The sequence below is a fragment of the Artibeus jamaicensis genome, unplaced genomic scaffold, assembly GCF_021234435.1.
Source record: "Artibeus jamaicensis isolate MK-2021 breed Jamaican fruit bat unplaced genomic scaffold, CSHL_Jam_final contig_1128, whole genome shotgun sequence".
Taxonomy (NCBI): domain Eukaryota; kingdom Metazoa; phylum Chordata; class Mammalia; order Chiroptera; family Phyllostomidae; genus Artibeus; species Artibeus jamaicensis.
The window spans coordinates 2,286,937-2,308,464 of record NW_026521220.1 but is presented as its reverse complement, the minus strand read 5'-3'; the positions used below and the strand labels follow the sequence as shown (position 1 = coordinate 2,308,464).

The 21,528-nt window shown below is 46.2% G+C and overlaps 1 protein-coding gene across 4 annotated transcripts in view; it reads left to right on the top strand.

Annotated features, from left to right (window-relative positions):
- LOC119046622 (protein HIRA) overlaps positions 1-21,528 on the top strand; it is a 75,426-nt gene that overhangs the window by 5,653 nt on the left and 48,245 nt on the right. For 2 of the 4 annotated variants that reach the window (XM_053664835.1, XM_053664838.1), the window contains exons 2-5: positions 11,745-11,807; positions 13,525-13,635; positions 14,873-14,963; positions 16,269-16,363. In XM_053664835.1, the coding sequence (XP_053520810.1) occupies positions 11,745-11,807; positions 13,525-13,635; positions 14,873-14,963; positions 16,269-16,363 (360 nt within the window). Of the gene's footprint in view, positions 1-11,744; positions 11,808-13,524; positions 13,636-13,710; positions 13,845-14,872; positions 14,964-16,268; positions 16,364-16,617; positions 16,687-21,528 lie in introns of those variants that run through there. The other 2 variants (XM_053664845.1, XM_053664849.1) reach the window with 2 other exon arrangements.

Here is a 21,528-nt window from a genome sequence, read left to right as displayed (position 1 = left end):
GTCCTGTTTATGCAGGGTGTTTGCCTGTAGCCTGCAGAGGTGTCTAGCACATCAAAAATAGGTCTGGAATGAACCCTGAGACCAAAAAATTGATGCAAGCACATTTTATTATCATGTCAGGATGAACAGCAACACTAAGAGAGGTGAGTGGGGCCATTGGCCGTATCCACATTATTAAATAGCAGAAAGGGAGCATTGCAAACACCGTGTGGGTTGTCTGTCCTCTTCTGCAGGCCAAGCTGCAAGGGGCAGGTCTTAATAGCCCTAGTCTGTTATGTGGGTAAGTACCAGAGATTTGTTGGGGAATACCCATTTGATGCCATTCTAGCTGGTAAGACTGGGAAGGGGTGTCTACTGGGGGCTGCTAGGGAATCGGATAAGAGGAGATGTGTGAGAGGCCTTTCTTTGTTCACTGGACTTCAAACCTGTGATCACAAGGATGAGGCTCACACCGAGGATGACATCAGTGGAAGGATGTGGCTCCTTAAACTGCTAAATGAATGCACCCAGAAGTTGACCCATCTCAGAACTTGTTACGTGTAGATTACCCTTGAAGATCCCTATGACTTGCAGCAGAAAGAAAGATCCATAACATGCAGGTGGAAACAGACTGCGTGAGATTAGGTGACCTCCCCGGGACTATACTAGGTATAAAGGGATGAGTTAGGACTCACACCCGGACTCCAGCCAGAGGCCAGGCTTGCTCGTTCTAATTACCAGGTGTTGGTCCCAGTGCCAAGCACCTCTGTCCTGAAGAGCTTGAGCACCGTTTTCCTCCTTGTAAAGAGCTTTTGAAAACCTGGTATGTTGTGGTACCAGAAGTCCCTTGTTGTTGAATATTGTTGTCCTTTGGCTGCTTCTGTAGCCACTTAGAAGGCCTTGAGGCTTCTAACGTGGCAGATTTCCCTTGAGGTATGATTGGCAAACCTTCTCTGACATTTGGTTTTCAAGAGCTGGCCAGTCATGGGGTATCAACTGAGTGCTTTCAGGAACAGGGAGGTCCCTGTGCCCCAGTCATGGATTTTGAGTCTTCCTCATTTCCCTTTCTTACACCAATCACCTTTGCCTTGCTGGCTTACGTAGGGGAGGGGTAGAGACCTGACTAAAATTGAGGTTCTGCTAGAGACCTCCCCACCAAAAGTAAGCTATTGAAGGGCAGAGGCTTTGCCTTTGCGCTCTATTCCCAGGGCCTTGGACAGTGCTTGGCATGCACCACAGTAGGCACTCAGTCAATGTCAAATGAAGGTTGAATACTGGAGGAGGGCTGCTGGAAGGTGGCTGGTGGACGCACAGCTCAGTGTCTACTACCCTTGGCTGGCAGAATTGATTTGCTTCAACAAAATTCCTGTTCATCCTGGCTTGCTCTTCTAATAGATCAGCCTTTCTTATAAAATTTGCTGGGGATTCCAATGATGAGGGGAAGAAGTATTGTGTCCAAGTGCTTATCCAAGGAGCCTATTTATATATTATGATTTAGAGCTTTCTATTTTAGGAAGAGGGGGTAGATGAAACAGAACAGAGAGCAAATGGTTTAGAATACCCTTGCAAAAAGAAAAGCCATTCAGGTCAAAACCTGTCCTTAAAAGCAATACCTGCTTTGATGCATTACCAACTTAGAACAGCCCAAGTCACATAGAAGCTGACCCCTCCCCCACCCTTGAGGGACAGACAGAAAAGGCAGCAAGCCTCATTTGAGGGCCAGGAGCAGACTCCTGGGCTGCTGCATCCTCCAGTGGAAGGGCATGCACACAGAGGCACTCAACACATTCATCCATTCAACCAGTAACGAGTGCCAGTTATATCCCAGGGCTCAGCACTGTGAACCACCTGCATGCCAGGATCTGTTGAGGAGCAAGCAGCATGTGATGCATTCTAGGCAGTGAGGCCGGGACGGCTGTCTTCTGGGACTCCTGTACAAGCAGAAAAGGAGGTGTAGGACAGGAGCATGCTGGGGAGACAGAGAGCAGACATCATAAACATGAGCAGTTACCTAGAGCACTAGGCTAGTGAGTGTGGTGAGAAACAGCAGCCAGAGATGAAGAGTGCTAGGCTAGGGGTGGGAGAATTTTAAATGGGGTGATTTGGGAAAGCCTGAGAGGAAAGGTCATGTGTGAGTGGAGACCCTGTCACAGGAAGCAGACTCAGCTGGAGAGTTTTGCAAGCTGGAGAATTACTGGGGAGTGCTCTTAGGATCCATACCTGCAGGGTATTGAGGGCAGTCAGACTGGATTACAAGTTAAGTTGTAATGCAAGTGCAGCGAAAGTTGCAGCTGACCCTATGGGGGGCTCTCAAGCTGGGGTAGTTCTTCAAAGTTATTCTGAATTGAGGTGAAGGGCCCAGGCTTTTTATACTGCCAGGTCCACAATCATTAGGCACATGCTGTCCTGGGAAGGGGGCCTGACTTTGGTTGAAACAGTTCTTTTGCTGAGGGTAGGTCCCACCTGGAGAAGGACTCAGCTGGGAGCTTTCACATGCTGTCAACACTCCCACAGCTAGGGAGTATGCTTCATTCCTGGAGGGAGGGGACCTGGACAGGGTACCACAGCATCCACTCAGAACAGACCTGATGGCGGTAAGGAAGGCAGCCATCTGAGGGAGGAACATTCCAGGCAGAGAGAACAGCCAGAACTTGCCTAGTGGGTTTGAGGAACAATAAGGATTTCTTGTGATTTGAGTGAGACTGGAGCAACATAAGGGCAAGAGCACCAGGAGATGAGGCCAGAGGGAGAACAGTAATAGAGTGACCAGGAGACCCTGGTGGGCTATTAGAAGGCTTTGATTCTCAGTGTGATGGGAGCAGAGGAGTAATATGGTCTCACTTGGGTCTTAGAGATCTTCCCCACTCTGCCTGGGGACTAGGTTGGGAGTGGTAGCAAGAGATACCTGTTAAGAGGCTGTCGAAATGATCCAGGCAAAAGATGACCATGGTTTGGACCAGGGTGGTGTGGAGGTGAAGGTGCTGGTGAGAAATGCTTGGAGTGTGTGTGTGTGTGTGCGCGCACGCGTGTGTGTGTGTGTGTGTGTGTTACACGTATGCAGTACTTTTGGGGTTTAACTTACAGTAAAATGCACAGACCTAAGGTATACAATTTGATGAATTTTGACAAATAAATACACTCTCTAACCGATTCCCCACTCAAGATACAGAACATTTGCACTTCCCCAGAAAGTTTGGGGTCCAGACATACTGCAAAGGTAGAGTTGCCAGGGTGGAAGGTGAGGTATGAGACAAGGGCTGGCTGAAGGGCCAGTCCTGTGCGAAGGGTGGAGCTGCTCTCCACGGAGATTGGAGATCGGAGATCATCGGTAGTGAGAGCGGAAGAGGAGCGGCTGCAGAGAGCCAGCCCAGACTCCATTAGAGAGGGCGGTCAGGTGAGGCCGCCACCTGGGGCCTTCCCCCAGCACCTTTGTCATGGGTGGCCTCTCTGCCTTCTCCCTTTTGAAAGCGCTAGGGCTCCATTCTAGACCTATTAAGGAACAGGACAAATACCTTTTAGTTTTGGCTAATGACAGTTGCCATATATAATTATACCAGGACACATTTTATGGTATTTGTGTAGATACGGGTAATGAAGCATATTATGATTGGATATTTTTAACTTACAAAGTGTAAAATTCTTATAAAAGTAATACTTGTTTAATTTAGGAAAAATTAGAAAATGCAAAAAGGAGAACATTGTTAAAATTCATCTTTCAGACCATTTGAAAAAAATAACTGGTAACTTGGTGCTTTTTTTAAAGAACACACATATTATTTACTGTTACATACCACAATATACCACATTATAAAAGTATCTAAATTTTTTAAGACCTTAACCAAATCCCTGGTGCCATAACAAATTCAGTATTTCTATTGTGTAGCCTCCCTTCAGACCTTGCACATATAACTGGAATTGCTAACATGTTGCTGTGCCTTTTCCGTTTAATACTATAATTTGTTATTTCCTTTTTCTTTTTTTTAAATTGCAGTATAATTGAAATGCATTACATTAGTGTCAGGTGTGCAACATAATGATTCAATATTTGTAAATGTTATTAAATGATCACAAAATACATAGTTTACCTCTATCACCAAACATAGTTGCAGAATTGTTTTTTCCGGGATGGGACTGTTTTGAGGTTCACTCTCCAAGCAACTTTCTAATATGCAACAGAGTATTATTAACTATAGTGTTATTTTTTTAGCTGTGGTGGTGGTTAAGCAAACAGATCTCCCTACCCACCCAATGGGAATGTGGTTTTAATTGCTTTTAATTTTCTAATAGAACTGGCTGGAAGAGATGATTATGATTTTATTTGTGGAAATCCAATTTACAGGTAACTTTTAAAGAATATCTCTGTTCTGCAAAATGAGAGGAGAAAAGAATGTGAAGAACCAGATCATGACTGTTACCAAAACTTGATTATGTGGTGGCAGGTGCTGCAGGAGAAGTGGTTATGGTCTGCAAATGATACACCTGTTACTTTCCTCTACTTTAGTCTGGGGGAGGGGACAGTGGTTGCATGGTTGCTACGGCTTCCTTCTCATGCTGTGTCTGACTCTCAGCTGCCTGGCACCTATTAGATGTCTTGTGGTATTGCTTACCTAAGACTGGGGAGGTTTTTGTGGTTGAAAGTAGTAGAAACAATAGCAGCAGATGGCTCTGTGAGGTGGTTGGTGACATCTGTGTCCCCACCTCAGGAGATGAGGGGCCTACCTCCCAAAGATTGGGATGCTAGTGATCTGGGAAGGTGTGTTTGAACTTTGGGCCTTTTGCTGTGGGCCTCTCCACCATATAGATATATGTTTGGTTTGGTTTTGATTAGCATTTTCTGAGTTATAGTAAAACACTCATAACATAAAATTTATCGTCTTAACCATCTCTTAAGTGTACAAGTCGGTGGTGTTACGTATATTCACAGTGTTATGCAACATATCTGCAGAATTTTTTCATCTTGCAAAACTGAAACTATATATATACCAATTAAGCAACAACTCTCCATATTACCTTCCCCAGCTCCTGGCAACCACCGTTCTACTTTCTGTGTTTATGAAGTAACGACTCTAGAGACCTCATATAATTGGGATCCTACAGTATCTGTGCTTTTGTGACTGGCTTATGTCAATTAGCATAACATCTTTAAGGTTCATCCATATCGTTGCATGTGTCTGAATTTATTTTCCTTTCTAAAGCTGAATAATACTCCATTGCATGGATATACCACAAGTTGCGTATCCATTTATCCATCAGTGGACATTTTAGTTGCTTCCACCTCTTAGTTATTGTAATGCCTCTATGAATGTGGGTGTACAAATATGTCTTTGAGATCCTGCTTTCAGTTCTTTTGAATACACAGGAATACCCAGAATTAGAATTTCTGGATCATAGGTAATTCTGTTTTTAGTTTTTTGAGGAACCACCACACTGGTTTTGCATAGTGACTGTACTGTTTCACATTTCTACTCGCAATGGAAAAGCTTTCCAGTTCTCTGTATCCCACCAATGCTTGTTCTTCCTTTTTCTTTGATAGCACCCACCCTAATGGGTGTGAGGTGGTGTCTCATCATGATAGTTAATGATACTGAACTCTTTTCATAGGCTTTTTGGCCATTTTGTATATTTTTTTGGAGAAATGTCTGTTCAAGTACTTTGCTCATTTTTTTAGTTGAGTTTTCATTTTTTGTCATGTTTAGTAGGAGTTCTGTGTATGTTCTGGATATTAACCCTTTATCAGATATGTGATTAGCAAATGTTTTCTCCCATTTGGATTGCCTTTTTATTGTTTTAGATCCTTTGATGGGTAAAAGTTTTTAATTTTTAAGAAGTTAAGTTCATCTATTTTTCTCTCTTAACACCTTTGGTATCATATCTAAGAAATCATTGGCAAATCCAGTGTTGTAAAGCTTGTCCCTTATGTTTTCTTCTGAGAGCTTTCTAGTGTTAGGTTTTATATCTGGGTCTTTGGCCCATTTTGAGTTCGGTTTTGTATGTAGATTAGGTAAGGGTCCCACTCTTTTCCGCATGTGGACATTGTTTTCCCAGCCCCATTTGTTGGAGAAACTGCCCTTTCCTGTTTAATGGCCTTGTTACCCATGTCAGAAATCACTTGACCACAAATGCACAGGCTTATTTCTGGGCTCTCTGTTCTATTGAATTGGTCTGTATGTCTGTCTTCACACCATGACCATACTGTTTCAGTTACTGAGGTTTTGTAGGAAGTTTAGAAGTCAGGAAGTATGGGCCCTCCAGCTTTGTGCTTTTTTAAGATTCTTTAAGTTATTTGGGGTCCCTTGAGATTCCATATGAATTTTAGGGTGAATTTTTCTTTTTTCTGCAGTAAGTGTCATTATAGTTTTCATCATAAGATTATATATATCTATAGAGCTTTGGGTATTAGTAACATCTGAATATGAAGTCTTCTAATTCATGGACACAGGGTGTCTTTTCATTTATTTGTGTGTTTAATTTCTTCCAGCAGTGTTTTCTAGTTTTCAGTGTACAAGTTTTGGCCCCCTTGGTCAAGTTTATTTCTTAGTAATTTTTCTTTTTGACTTGATTTTAAGTGGAATTGCTTTATTAACCTTCTACTGTTCCACTGTTAACATCTAGAAATGCAATGGGTGTTTGTTGTTTGTAGATCCTTCAACTTTACTAACTTTGTTTATTCTGTGGAATCTTTAGGGTTTTCTACATGTAAGATCATGTCTTTTACATCCACCTTATATTTTAATATTATTTTGTAATTTTGTTCACTTAATAAATGTTTCAGCCCTGGCTGGTGTCGCTCAGTGGACTGAGTGCGGGCCTGCGAACCAGAGGATCACAGTTCGATTCCCAGTCAGGGCACATGTCTGGGTTGCAGGCCAGTTCCCAGCAGGGGACTCACAAGAGGCAACCATACATTGATATTTCTCTCCTTCTCTCCTTCCCTTCCCCTCTAAAGATAAATAAAGTCTTAAAAAATAATAAAATAAAAAAATAAACGTTTCAAAATTTGTTCACACCAAGTATTACTGGGTTGTGCAGGGATGTGTTCCCAGAGCAGCAAGCAGTGGGCGGAGGCCTCTACCTCCCCAGGTGCCCACTGCAGTGGGGCGCACTCACGGCTGTTCCCATCAGACGCACCCAGTGAGCTGGCCAGTGTGAAGGCCTGGAGAAGGGAATCTAAACCAAAGGTCCTGGGGCCAGGGGGAGGGCCAGCTGCTCCTGTCTGTGCCCTCCCTCCTCTCTGGCCAGTGCTCTCTGCTCAGAGTTTCAGTTCCACATTTGGACCTCCTCTGGGCATCTCTTCCCCCGAGTGCAGCCGGGTGCCCCCAGACCACACCCTGTTGAACCGAACCTCCCATAGCTTTTTCTTATTCCTGCCGGATGGAGCGCATTCATGCTCCAGGCATTAGGTCGGTAACTGCCAGACAGGAGACGGTGGCCAGCTGTGTGGCTCTGTAGAGAGTGACAGCAGGGTACTACATGTGGATTAAGAGGGGGGCCAGGAAGGTGGCTGGGAGGGGAGAGCTGGAGGCGGCAGAGCCCCAAGGAGAATGCGCTGGTGGATGTGCAGGAAGAGCATGCTGGCCTTGCTCTCCCAGAGGATAGGAGATTGCCTAGTGGTCTAGGGGATGGGGGATGTGTTAGTTTCTTTTGTCTCTGTCTCTACACAAAGGCAAATGCTGGAGCAAGTTGGGAGCTCATCTTTGTCCTTATGCTATGCCACAGGAAAAGCTCTATGAGTGGTTCAGCTGTAACATCCCTTTCCTTACCCGTAACCCCCCTCAAAGAGCCCTTTGGAAAAAGAGGTCTGTTCCCACTGAGGGAATGTGAGCTGCTGTTTTCCTTGGGACTGAAAGGCCTGGTGCTCCAAGGAGGCAGAGAGCCAGCACCATGCTGGTTGGTGGCTTTGTGTAGGCCCACTGTCAGATCTCATCTCTTCTGTGGCACATCACTGTGAAAGCTCCAGGGTGGCAGTTGTACCAGCCACATCTTCCACCAAAGTGGGTCTTGATTCCAGAAGTGTTCACATATGAAACATATACATGTTAGAAGCAGTATGACTCACACTGCGTGACTTGATGTATTCTTGAAGGAACACGTAATACATGTGTCAATGTCAGACTTAAGGAACTAACGAGCATCTCGAGGACTGGGTGCACGTTCCTTCCTGATGGCCCATTGTTTTGGTTAAAATGGCAAATGCCCAGCGAAGGTTGACTTGATCAGGAAAGTGAAAGAATTGCCATTTTGGGTTCTCTCTTGCATAACAAACTACCCCAAAACTTGCTGGCTTAAAAACAACGCATTTTATTATTCGTTTGTGGTTTTGAAACTTGTCAGGGTGCAGTAGCTCATCTTGGTTCTACATGGGTCTGCTGGGATGGCTCAGCTGGAACAGCTCATCTCGGATCACGTGGTGGGGCCTTGATCTCACTGTTACCTGGGTTCATCGACTGCTCCATGTGGCCAGCTTGGCCTCCTCTCAGCATGTGGTCTCAGGGCAGTCGAACTTCTTACATGACAACTGGCTTTCTCTAAAGAGCCAGTGTTGAACTGCTGGACCTTCTTCAGGCTTAACCCTGGAACTGGAGAAGTGTTGCTTCTGTGACATTCTGTTAAAGTGGGTCGCAATGGCCAACCCATATTCAAGGGGAGGGAAGCACAGGGGCCCACGGGACTGAGGAATCCAGGTGATTGATGCTCAGCATGGGCAGCCCCAGGCCCAGAGCCTCTCCAACCCTCTCAGCAGCTCCACCTCCCAGCTCACCAAGAGAGGCCACATACCACAGTATTTAACACCGTGGGCTCGAGCCAGATACCTGGACTCCACCGCACAGCTTGTGGCCTTGGGCATCAATTGTTAGCCTCTCTGCATGCCTCAGTTTCCCTCTCGTATTCCCCTCAGAGGACCATGTGAGATTTATAGCATGCCCTGAGCCATGCTGCCTGCAGGTTTGGAGAGCCATGTCAGATACTCAAGAACACGTCATTGTCGGGCAGCCGAGGGCCTGGCCTTGGAAAGGCAGAGCTCCACAGGACACACCCCAGCATGGCTCTGGTTCCCTGGAAGGAGTGGCTGGCTGACACCTCCATGGGCTGGCCTGCTACAGAAGTGGAGGTGGTAGCACCAATGGGGTCAAGTGTCCCCTGCTGCTGACGTCATCACACTTGGAGACATACACTCTTGAATTTTACAAGGCTCCTAGTGGTGCTCATTGGTCACTGTTCTCTGGCGTCTGGCAGTACTCCACGCCTCGTTCTTGGCACCAGGTGCCATGGTTTCACCATTCTGCACAGCCTTTGGAGCGGGGGTGTCTGCACCTCACACCTCTTAAGGCTGGGCCCGCAGCCCTAATTGTCCTTACTCGTTTCTTGAGGCTTTCCTGTGTGACACTCCTCCCGGTCAAATGGGCAAGAAACCTACCCTTTCACAGCTGCTTCCCTCCCAGGCCCTCAGCCCATGGGAAAGAGTGACACATTTGTAGTAGCTGCCTGTGGGGCTCTGGCTTATCACACATGGCAGCCACCGAGCCCAGGAAGGGTGTGGGTAGCCAGCATGAGCCTGAGTGCACATGCAGAGAAGGACCAGTTAGGGCACTTCCAGTCCTTCTCACCTGTGCTCTCAGCACCTGCCATTTTTGGCTCACTCTGTAGAGTTTTCTAGAGTTCTGTCTTGAAGCTTAAGGTGGGAGTGATGGTGCCTGCCCTGTCCAGGCGATCGATGGGTGAAGAACACCTGGCAGGCTTTCTCTTCAGGCCTTGGGGAGTGCACTTCACTGCCGGGCCTGGCTCCTTCAGAGCTGTGTAGAGAACCAAGCTGTGCTGGGGCTTGTCTCTCGAGTCCTTTGAATGAAATTTCAGAACAGACCAGGGCTGAAATTCTTGTGTGTTTGGGATAGCTTTGAGCACACTGCAGTGCTCCAGGAATGCGGTCAGCAGCTACTTGGCTGAACTTGATATGTCATTACAGAACTCTGGCTCTTGGTGTGGGCCTGAGGTGACCGAGGGGCTCAGAGACCAGGATAGAGATGCTAACGTGGTGTTGTGGGGGAGCCTTTGTTGTTTTGGATTCAGTAACTGCTGGAGATGAAACAACATGTGGTGTGATTTCTAAACTTTCCAAGGTTTCTACTTAACTCTCTGAGACAAAATAGGGTATTTGCACCTGTTTGCACAGCCGTGTCCCCCACCCCCTACCACGTAATGACCAATAAGAAGAGGAGTGCATTTCCCTTTGTCATGTGGAAACTCATGCTTGATTTGACTCTGAGGGAGTGGTCCTAACCCTAACCCTCCAAAAAAAAGGTGAGGGAAGCTGGGTGCTGCCTGGGGCCAATATGGGCCATTGCCTTCTAGGTACCAGCAATTGATTTTCAGCACTTGGGTGGGAGCCCTGGGAGGACTTTCAGCTGTTTGGCAGCTACTGCCCACACTTGCCACCTTGTAGAGCTGGTAACTTTTGTCCTAGTGTCCATGCCACCTCTCCTTGGGTGACAGAGACATAGCATCCTTGACCAAGAGACTTGACAACAGCCCCTTGTCTTTATCAGCAGTTGCTGTGCTCAGTTCATTGTCATGCCATCTAATTTGTCACTGAACAAATATTACTGAGCTCCCACTTAGCAGGCTGGTGCTAGAAGCCGCTGATGTGGTGATGAACTCGACTGTGATTGATATGGTACTCAGAGTCTGGAAGCAGACCAGGGAGCTAGACACATGCTCTCTGGCACTGGCCTCAGGATTACTTCCGCCATCTGCTGGCTTTGGGGTTCTTATGGTGCCTTTGCCAGTCTGGTCCACCCAGCTAGCCATCTAGCTTCGTGGGCTCTTACTGTAGGCTGGGGCCCTTACTGGATACTGTGGTGACTCTAAGAGCTAGTGCCATAGCCCTTTTCCCCTGGAGGGACTGAACATCTAGTTGAATGTAGGGCACATACCACGGAGGAGAGTTGGCAAAGGGAGATGCTGAGAAGGCCGTCTCTCCACAGACTTTGATGCAGCACAAATGTATGGGGTCGGGGGGTGGGGAGCTTTTTGAATGCAGAAGCGTGATGAAGGAAACAGTGTATTGCAGCCAACCACTGGCCTCACCCAGCTCTCAGACAGTTAGAAAAGCCAGGGCATGCTCCCCATGTCCAGGCTGACCCATGGGATGGGGAGATGGCCGGCTGTGCATAGCCCCCATGACGCAGAGCTGCTGTCACAAATAGCCTTTACAAACACACATCTTCGGAAGGCACTGGGCTCTTAACCAGTGGACCTCTGTGTGAGTGCCCGGGCAAGCTGTGAGCTCAGTAGCTCTAGTGACAGGGCGGTCTGTCCCACTTTTAGACTTTCAGCTATTTAAGGTCACTTAGAGAGTCTTCCAGTAGTTTATACCTCCAAGTTAGATTGCTCCACCTTTACTCACAGGTAAGTTATTAGCAGGATAGTATTTTTTCCTAGGATCAGTGAATAGGGACATTACTTGAATAACGAATATTTTTAAAGTTTGAGCCTGTCCCTGGCTGGCGTAGCTCAGTGGATTGAGCACGGGCCTGCGAACCAGAGTATCGCAGTTTGATTCCCAGTCAGGGCACATGCCTGGGTTTTAGGCCAGTTCCCAACAGGGGACACATGAGAGGCAACCATACATTGATATTTCTCTCCCTCTCTCCTTCCCTTCCCCTCTGAAGATAAATAAATAAAATTTTTTTAAAAAATGTTTGAGCCTGTTGCTATTCTGCAGTGAATAAAAGCCAAGACAGATGTTGTATTTTTTTGTTTGTTTCCAGGCAAGCCAATTTTTTCAGTTGATATTCACCCTGACGGGACCAAGTTCGCAACTGGAGGACAAGGTATGTTCATGGGATAACGGGAATGTTCACAGCCCTGCCAACTAGCTCTGCCTCTCTGCATTACCCTTTGAGGCATAGAGAAAATATTTGCTGTTTTCAGTATGGTTATAACTCAGTTTTAAGTCTGAACAAATTACATCAAAATATTTTTTTCACACTAGAGTGTGCTCTCTTTATATATTTTGGAAGCAGCTTTATTCTTCTAATTTCTGTTTATTGGGTTAATATTAAAATCAATTTGCATGTCTGAGACCAAGCTTATTGACCGTGGAGAGTGGCAGGCGGTCTCATAGACGAAGCCCCAGAGACGAGGACTCTTGCTTCTCATCTTGTTTTTGGCATTGTTTTCTCATCTGAAAGGGGAGAGGAGATGGGTAAACCCCAGAGCCAGTCGTGTAGTCGTTAGGCCCATTCTCTTGGCTCAGAGGAATTCAGCTGGGTTAGAGGGCAAGTGTAAATGTGCACACCATTTGAAAATATGGTCCATGGTATTGTTGGTGTGTTTTATCCAGTGTCTGCTGCAATACTGCAGTTACAACTCTGTTTGGAAAGACACAGTCACTTTTGAGGCCAGGACACCAAGATGCACACAGCGTTCCCACAGAGCCCAGTCCTCACAGCAGGGTCCTCCTCTGGCTGAGGCCTCCCGGGACAGGGCTTGGAGAGTGCCCCTGTGAGTTCCAGGTCCTCCTGCCAGGTACTGCAGGGCAGGTTGTCTGCAGACTTCCTGCTTCAGAGGCATGCAAGGAAGCCTTGATCTCCTTCCTGCGTGCTGTGGGTTGCACCCAAGAGGTGCCCACAGGCATCCCCTAGGGCCACTTAGCAGGGATGACAGGTTTCTCTCATCCGCAAGAAGTGGCACATCTTCCTGACCTACTTGGCGTAGCAAGCTCTAGGAGAGCTGATTAGGAAATATTTTTATATTGGCCAAGAGACAGGTGCAGGCATACCTTCTGGTAATTTTGACATGTCCGTATGCAGGCATTTATTGGTTTTTGCCCCTCTGTAACAGAAAGTTAAGTGAGGGACTAGACTTTTGTTAGTTATCAATAATGGAAATCTCAGAAAGAGGAATCATTACTAAAATGCATGGCTATATTTTTTAGCTCAGTACTCCATCAGCTTATGACCCCCTCATCTGTAGATGATGGCAAAGGGCAGGTAAGGTAAGAAGCATCTTCTCAGTGTTTAAAGGCACATTTCACACTTGGGTCTCAAAGAATCTAGTCAGCTGTGAGAATAGCTATGCGTTCCAGGCAGCACCTGAAAAGGGAGGGAAGCCCTGGCAGGGACTGTCCTATTCACCTTGGTTGCTAGGGAGCCTGTGTGTAAACCTGAAAGGGTGCTAGGACATGGGCTTTTCCAGCCTCTTCATTTACAAAGGAGGGGTCTGTGTCCTGGGCAGGAACAAGGAAGGACCTTCTAGGGGACCCTGGTATGTCCATGTTAGAGGCCAGATCGGCGCTCTGTCCTTACCTGATTCTAGTCCAAGAGTTCTTTTCATAAAGTCAGGTTGGCCTCAGCATAGTACTAAATCCACACTGTCTGAATCCCCATTAGCACTAGTTTTTCTTCATCTTCTCTGTAACTTACATTAGTAATTCAAATTCAGTCTCCTCCAATCCAGTCAATTATGATTTATGAAAAGTGAGGGCTGTGTCTCATAGTTAATAGTCTACTCCTTGTACATTGAGTTATTTCTGCCCCTTCATTCCAGGACAGGATTCTGGGAAGGTTGTGATCTGGAATATGTCTCCAGTCCTCCAGGAGGATGACGAGAAGGATGAAAATATTCCCAAGATGCTTTGCCAGATGGACAATCACTTAGGTATTACAGAGTGGCCCTTTGCAGGCTTTTCGTGTTGGCAGAGTGCCCAAGGTTAGCACATGTGTTTGTAATTAGAAAGATAAGGCCCCGTGCGGCGGTAACTCCCCTCGGCCTGCTGTCTGAAGGCACAGATGTTGGCTGCACACCTGGGTGAGTTATTCGGCAGAAGACTCGGCCCGCCCACAGAACCATCTTTGGACAGTCTGCAGGTACCTCCGGTGATTTCCTGCTCATGAGTCGTTACTGCCTGATTCCATGGGGCTTTGGGGCCAGCGACCTGGAAGCAGTAGGGTTCTGGGGAAGGGTACATAAAAGACAACTTACCAAATGTCTCAGATTGCCACTGTGTCACTCGGAGGCCCTCTGCCAGGACCCTGGACAGTGCTGTGGTTTCCTTTCCCGTGTTAGTGCCATTAGTTTCCCCCCTGCCCCTGAGCATCAGGGTGACTGTACCTGGCTCTGGGTTCCAACCTAGCTGCTTCCCCTGAGATGCTCCATTAACAGTTACATCCCCTTCCTTTACTGTGTGTTCTTGCTTCCTCAACATGTCTCTCGGCATCCTCCAACTTGGAGCGCAAGTCACCCACAGGCCGGGCGGGGGCCACAATTCGGATAGTGCCCCTCATGTTGCAGGGCCCCCAGAGGCTGGGCTGTGAGTGCTCTCAGAGGCTCCAGCCCAACTGGAGGGCAGAGGTGGGGTTCTGTTGGTCTCAGTGTATAAGTGCAGGGTCACCCAACATGCAGTGCTGACAGGTTTGGAAAATCTGAATTTAATTGCTGATAGGTAGAATGAAGTCAGTTTTACATTTTACCAAGCTTCTCTCTGAAAGCTCTGGAGAAGGCATCTCGGCCTATTTAGCTCATGCCTTCCTATCAAGAGTTGTCCCTGTTCAGAAATACATCTCATCATTAGACAGCCCTTTTTAAGTAATGACTTTGAGGTGTTTACCAGTTTTCATGGAAACGAGCCTCCTCCTCTTGACTATTTCACCCAGCACTAACACTTCCCCTTACGTAGCCTTTCCTCCTCCAGACTCTATTCTGTTCATTTATTTTTATAGCACAAGAAGGTTAGTGCTGTAACTGAATCGTTCTTCTAGGGCTTTCACACAGTAGATGCCTTGAGTAGATTAGACAGATTGGATTTTATAAAACCCTTTGCATCTTGCCAAACTCTGCATAAAATAAATGGGCATGACTGTTGGATTTTCATCACCCTGTTTCTTTTTCTTCCCAGCATGTGTGAACTGTGTGCGGTGGTCAAACAGTGGGATGTATTTAGCTTCTGGGGGAGATGACAAACTGATTATGGTGTGGAAGCGGGCTACGTAAGCATCATTTTTCTTTCTTCACATTTTATTCTTAGAAGCTTTTTTACAGTCTTTATCACAGTCACTTTCTCTACCCCAGCACTGAAGTCCCCAGAGTCCCAATTTCATAAGGAGTAGGAAGCCCACGTAGGCCAGGAGCAGCTGAGGAGTTGGAAGGCCACCCAGCTCCCTAGTAACCTGCTCCGCTGTCCCTTGCAGAGCTGCAGGGTTTCCACCTGAAAAGGAAGGGTGAATCCCTTCCAACGCTGACATTGGTGGCTTCGTTTGTTTTATTCTTCAAGTGAAATTTCCCAGCATACAATGTGTTTAAAAGTCAAGGTGCTTTGATAGAATCTGGGCAGGGGAATCCAGAGCCTGCCCTCATTTTCTGTCAGCCTCACTCTGACCTCTAAGGAGTCCCCATTCAAAAGCCCTTTCTCTGTACTAATATTGAATCAACCATCACCTGCAAAACTCTTTTCCTTTACACCTAGGCACAGTCTCTCAGGGTGGGTCCTGGGACTCTTCCATAACCAGCACCCCAGGTGACTCAGGGGCCAGTCAAGCTGGGGACTCAGGCTTACCCTGCTGCTCAGCCAGAGTGGCCCCATGCCCCTGGCTTTGAGAGCAGAGGCGGACTGTCCACTCAGATGCCTCAGGGAGTTCTTCCTGTGGGTTTGTGAAGAGTTCTGCTGGAGTGAAGGCTGTTAACGGAGGCGCTGTGCCTCCACAGTGTGGGCGCCACCTCCCTGGGGGCAAATGGCAAGAACTAGTACCCCTGGTTCAAGTGCTTTCTCTGCCTCAGGTCTTAAGGCAGAGGCCTTCAATTCATTACAAAAGGGCTTTAAAAATACTGTTGATTTTGCCGCTTTGGCCAACATAAATAATATTTGGTATATAATTTGGAATGCTGAAAAAATACGAAAGAAAAGTGTCACAGTCCCACCACCTAAAGAAAGCCATGGCTAATATTTTGGTATTTGTGTATGTGTCCTTCTGATGCATTTTCTATGCATATGTGCAATTTTTTTCATTACATATTCTGTCCTGTGACCTGCTTCTCTCACCTAATTATCTACTGTGACTGTGAACCTTTTCCTGTGCAATAGTCTTTTACCACAAGCTTGATGGCTGTGTAGTAGTAGTTCATCAAGTGCAAATAATCTTCCTAGTCAGCTCCTGCTGTTAAGCAGTTAGGTGCTTTCCAGCCATTGTCTGTTTTTGCTCTGTTCTGTCTGCCATGTTAAGCCGTGCTGCAGTACGCATCTCTGTGCAGTGTGCGGAGCATTCCCGGAGTGCCTTTCTGACTCCTCTTTCACACAGGTACATTGGCCCCAGCACCGTCTTCGGCTCCAGTGGTAAGCTTGCCAATGTGGAGCAGTGGCGATGTGTCTCCATCCTCCGGAGTCACTCAGGCGGTGAGTGGGGTGGCCTGTAGGGGTGGGCGGCCCTGGCAGCTGTCCGAGACCAGCAGCAGCACCTCCACGGCCCCTGTGGACTGATTTGGTCCTTAAAGCAGCCCTATGTCTGGGTCATTCTCCCCATCACCATCGGTCACACCCTGTCTGTCCCCCAAGGTCTGTGCAGTCACTGTCCCCACTGCCTGCCTCCAGCTGCATTCAGGGTCCCCACTCCTGCCCTCATGGGGTATATGTTTATATCTTTAATGTAGAACTCCCCACGTTCTGCTGTTTATCCTGGTGAACTGAATCACTACCTTCATCAGTGGATCACTAAGTCCGTAAGCACACTTTATTTATTCCACAGAAACTAGAACACAGGGGTCCAATGAAAAGTTTTTTAGTTGACCTCAAGTATGTTTGCAAAGTGTAAATAGACTTGGAATGGAAAGAAACACTTTACCGATTTGGACTGAAGAGGAGGAAGGTCAGTCAGTAGCAGACTTAAACCATGCGCTGTACACTTGTTTGGGTGCCAGAATTACCACAGTGAATACAACAACTTAGTCTTACCTTGGAAAGCCTGTGTTCTAGCCCAGGAATGGTCTGACGGGCTTCCCAGGCAGGGAGCCCAGCAAAAGCAAGAGAGGTTGGCTGTGTATGATGAGTTAGCGGCATTTCACCACTCATGAAGTGAGGAAGCAGCACGGAGTAGGGCCAGCTGAATGTGCAGGGACCAGGTCACGGAAGGCCCGTGCTCCCTGTAAATGGAGGTGTCCTTGTCATGGGAGAGACTGGGAGCCATTAAAAGACAGTTATTGGGGAAAGGAGGTTGTTTCAGTGGTTCTGGTAAAAACTTCAAGGGCCTGAACTAGGCCTATGATAATTGGGATAAAGAGGAAGAGACTGATTTGGGAAATTCTTAGGACAGAGCAAGGGAGGGATGAGGGAGATACCTAGCTGGGTGCCTGAGTAGCCAGTGGTGTCCTCTACTGAGACCATAAGAACAATAGGCTTATGGAGATGTATACACCAGTTCAGTGTGGGATATGCTTAGTTAGGGGATGAATCAAGAGACTATTGGAATTGAGCCTGGAACTCTGGGGAAAGATGGGGCAGAAGCAAGAGGTTTGGAAGGCATCAGCTGTAATCCATTGTCAGTATAGGCTCAGCAAATACCCTGCAGACACTTTAAGATGTCTGCAAGACTCTCTTGGGTGACCGGATTAATTCTAAATTTGCGAAGGCTGACAGTAGCATTGTGTTCTTGTTGATAACAGTAAAAATGGGTGCTTAATCTTACTGTTGCTCAGCTGTTCACAGTGAAATCTGGTGGCTTCTGGAACTTTGGCGCACATGTCTGTGTGGGTATCCAAGCATGGAGTGCAGCCTCAGTGAGAACTTTTACGGGGCTCCTAACCTGAGACTCAGGTTATGAGGCTGATCCATAACCTTGACTTCTCTTCTGGTCCAGTAGCCCAGGGTTCTCCCTTACCAGCCAGGTAGGGTTGCCTACCTTCAATAGGGGTACCTGCCACTTCTTATTCAGTGGTCTTGGTAGTAAGTATGGGTGGAACCATTTAAGAAGAAAAAGATCAGGGAAAAAGAAATAAATGGCCCTGGCTAATGTGGCTTAGTGGTTTGGGTGCCGGCCAGTGAACTGAAAGGTCGCTGGTTCAATTGCCGGTCAGGGCACGTGCCTAGGTTGCAGGCCAGGTCCCTAGTTGGGGGCATGCAAGAGGCAACCAGTCAGTGTTTCTCTCTCACTCACCAATGTTTCTCTCTCCCTTCCCTTTTTTCTGAAAATTAAAAAAAAAAAAAAACAGAATCTATAAAAGAAAATAAATGGATAGATAGAAAGCAGTGGGTCTCTGAAAGCAAAGTGTGAAAAACATCTACTTGGCATATTTAAATGGGGTAGGAAAGAAAACCTAGGTGAAAATAGAAGTAAAGGTCTAGAAAAACATTTAACCTAGAGAAAGAATATCATCAAAGAGTGCAAAATGTAATGTTCATAAGTTTTCAAAATTGATTCCATAAGGTTAAAAAAAACTGAACAAACTAGTAACCAATGAAGAAGTTGGGAAGGGGGGGAAAGGTACAGAAAATAAGTAGCATAGACAGTAGATAGAAAATAGATGGGGGGGCAAGAATAGCATGGGAAATATAGAATCTAAAGAACTTGAGACACATGGTCATAAACTAAAGGGGGGGTAATGGTGGGGACAGGGGGTAGGGTGGAGGAGAATGAAGGGGGGAATAGAACAACTGTAACAGCATAATCAATAAAAAAATTAAGAAAAAGAAAAGAAGTTGGAAGCCACCTTCAGAAATGGTTCCTGAGCCTAAATAATTTTTCGATGTGTTGTTTTAAGCTTTTAAGAATAATTACTCTGGAACATAGAAATACTTGTTCTTTAAAGGAAGCTATAGCCCTGTTTCCAAACTTAATAAAAATAACAGTGAAATGAAAGCATAGGGAAATATGAATAAAGATAGAAAAGTCAAATACAATACTCACAAATTTGAAAACATTCATTTTGACTAAATATGATTTATGGTGGGAGAATTTTGTGTAAAGAAAAGGTATTAATATAACTCAACATACTAGGAGGTTAAATGAGAAAAAAAAACAGTCCTCTGATGAGGTATTCTGAAAGGAATGTCAGATAACTCAGCATCAATTTCTAATAAAAATGCTTTTTAAGAAATTACCATAGAAAGTTATTTTCCTAACAGGATAGAGTTCTCTGTCTTTTTCAAAGCAAAGGTAAATGTTACAATTCACAGTTGAGCCTTGTTCCCATTTATATTGAGAAAAGACAAGGATGGTGGCTGTCGTTTAATTTGTCACTTTGAAATTTTTGCAGTACAGTGAAACAAATCAGAAGGAGTAGACATAAAGGAAAATAAGACAAAAATGAAATGATGTGAGGTGGTGTTGTGTGTCAAGAAAACCAAAGGAATAAAGCTTTTTGAACTTATGTAGCAGTGAAAAGCACTTCAGACCAATGAAAATGAGTTACTCAATGGGCCTCATATAAGGAAAAAATTTTAATTATTTATCTCTCACTGGTAATAGCCTATTAGAATATCTAATGATAGAGGAAGAACTACCATTGTAGGATCGGAAATTGTAAATACTCAGGAATAATTTTACCAAGAAGTGTATGAGATTTAGAAGACTTAAATACAGACCTCTTTTGAGAGATAATAATTGACCACTTCATAAATGGAAAGATTAACTGAAAAATAAAGACTTTATATTTTCTCCCAAATTTATATTTATTATTTATTTAACAAACATTCATTGAGCACCTTGTATACTCCAGGTGCTGTTCTACCTCAGGGGTTTACATCCCTGCAAAAGAGACAGATAATCAACTAGTCGTGTAAGAAGCTGAAAGATAAGTGCCAGGGAGCAAAATGAGGTGGGGTGCCATTTCATCCAGGGTTCTCAAGGAGGGCCTCCCTGAGAAGGTTCCATCCACGGAGAGGCCCTGTGGAGGTGAGGGGCAGCTGTGTGGTCTTCCAAAGAGCTGTCCAGGCCGAGGGAACAGCCAGGGCAACAGCCCTGGGGTGGGCGTGTGATTGATGTGGTCAGGGAAGCACAGGAGTGAGGATAGAGAGTGAGAGGGGTGGGAGGAAGTGCGGGTTATGGTGAGGGCTGTTGTCTGAGTGAGACAGGAAGGCTAGGCAGGGTGGTGAGCAGAGGAGTGGGGAGGCCTGTGGCAGCTGTACGGAATTCACGTTGTGGGGAACTACGGGGCAGACCAGGGAGACCAGTGAGGAGGCTCTTGACAGTCTAGGTGAGAGACAGGTACCGTTTGGACCTGCGTCTTAATGGCGAAAGTAAGGAGAAGTGGTAAGTTGCAGATTTTCTGGTCCATGGGATATGGAGTGTGAGATAAGCAGAGGCACCAGGATTCGGCTGGAATGTGGCCCGAACAGTGGAAAAGATGCAGCTGCCATTACTTGAGATGGGAGGTGTGTGGGTGGGACAGAAGTGTTTGTTGGGGGAAATGTTTAGGAGTTGTGTTTGGGGGTGCTGTTTGCAGCACGTGGCAGCCGTGTGAGTGGACCTGCTGTGTAGGCATTTGGATATATGAGTCTTGAGTACAGGGGAGAAGTGCAGGTGGAAACAGAGGCCAAGGATGGAACCTGGGGTTTGGGGAGATGAAGAACCAGGAAAAGAGGCTGAGATACAGAAGCCATTTAGGGTAGTGGAGAGTGCTTGAAGGAAAAGGGATTGAGTAATGTGTCGCACATTGCCTAAGGTCAAGTGAGGAGTGAGGACTGACCGTTGAACTTGACAGCATGGAGGCTACAGGAGGCCTTGGCAAGTATAGTTCATGTTAGTGTAGCTGAGTGAAAGCCTAATTGGAGTTCAAGGAAGACCAAAAAGAGGGCAGAGCCAGACCGAACCGGGCTGGGATTTGTCAGGTACCTGTGAAGATACAGGAGAAGAGCAGAAGGGATGGTGGAGCCAATGGGTGGTTGGTAGACTCTGAGCCGGATATAGAGACAGACAGTGGAAGGCCTGTAGCATTTCAGGTCTTAGCACCTGAAAGAACCATTGGAGTCGAGAGTGAGCTATAAGCACCAAATTGGTGGTAGGAGCATGGAAGGGTTGGAATTAAGACCAGGGAGGGACTCAGGGCGTGACCATGGAAATGAGTGGCTGAGGTAGTAGTGGAAGCCAAGGTCATTGGAGGAGAAGGAGGGATTTAAGGATCCAAGAACCTTAGGTGTTAGGAAATCATCCTCTTGGAATCACTAAGAATGACGATGGGAGTGTTGGCAGGAACGACAATGACTACAAAAATCTTCAGGTGTATGGAGGGTGTCAGGTGTGTGGGCTCTGCAAGGAGAAGGAAAGTGGGCAGTAGGGTTTTAAAACAAGCTGCAAAACTGAGGTCTAGGGAGAAAATTATGTCACATGTGGATTTATTCAGAACTTAGCAGTGTGGAAGAAATCATTCAAAGCTACAGTGTTTGTCACAGCATGAGTTTCCGGGTAAAACTAACAACACTGGAGTAGGCTGCGGGGTACCTAAGAGCCTGGTGTATCATGAAGGTGGCATCACTTATCAATAATGGAGAGAAAGGATTATTCCTCATTGGGGTAGAGTAACCATTAGCAATTTCTGGGTAAAGGGGAAGTAATTAGAGCCCCACTAACT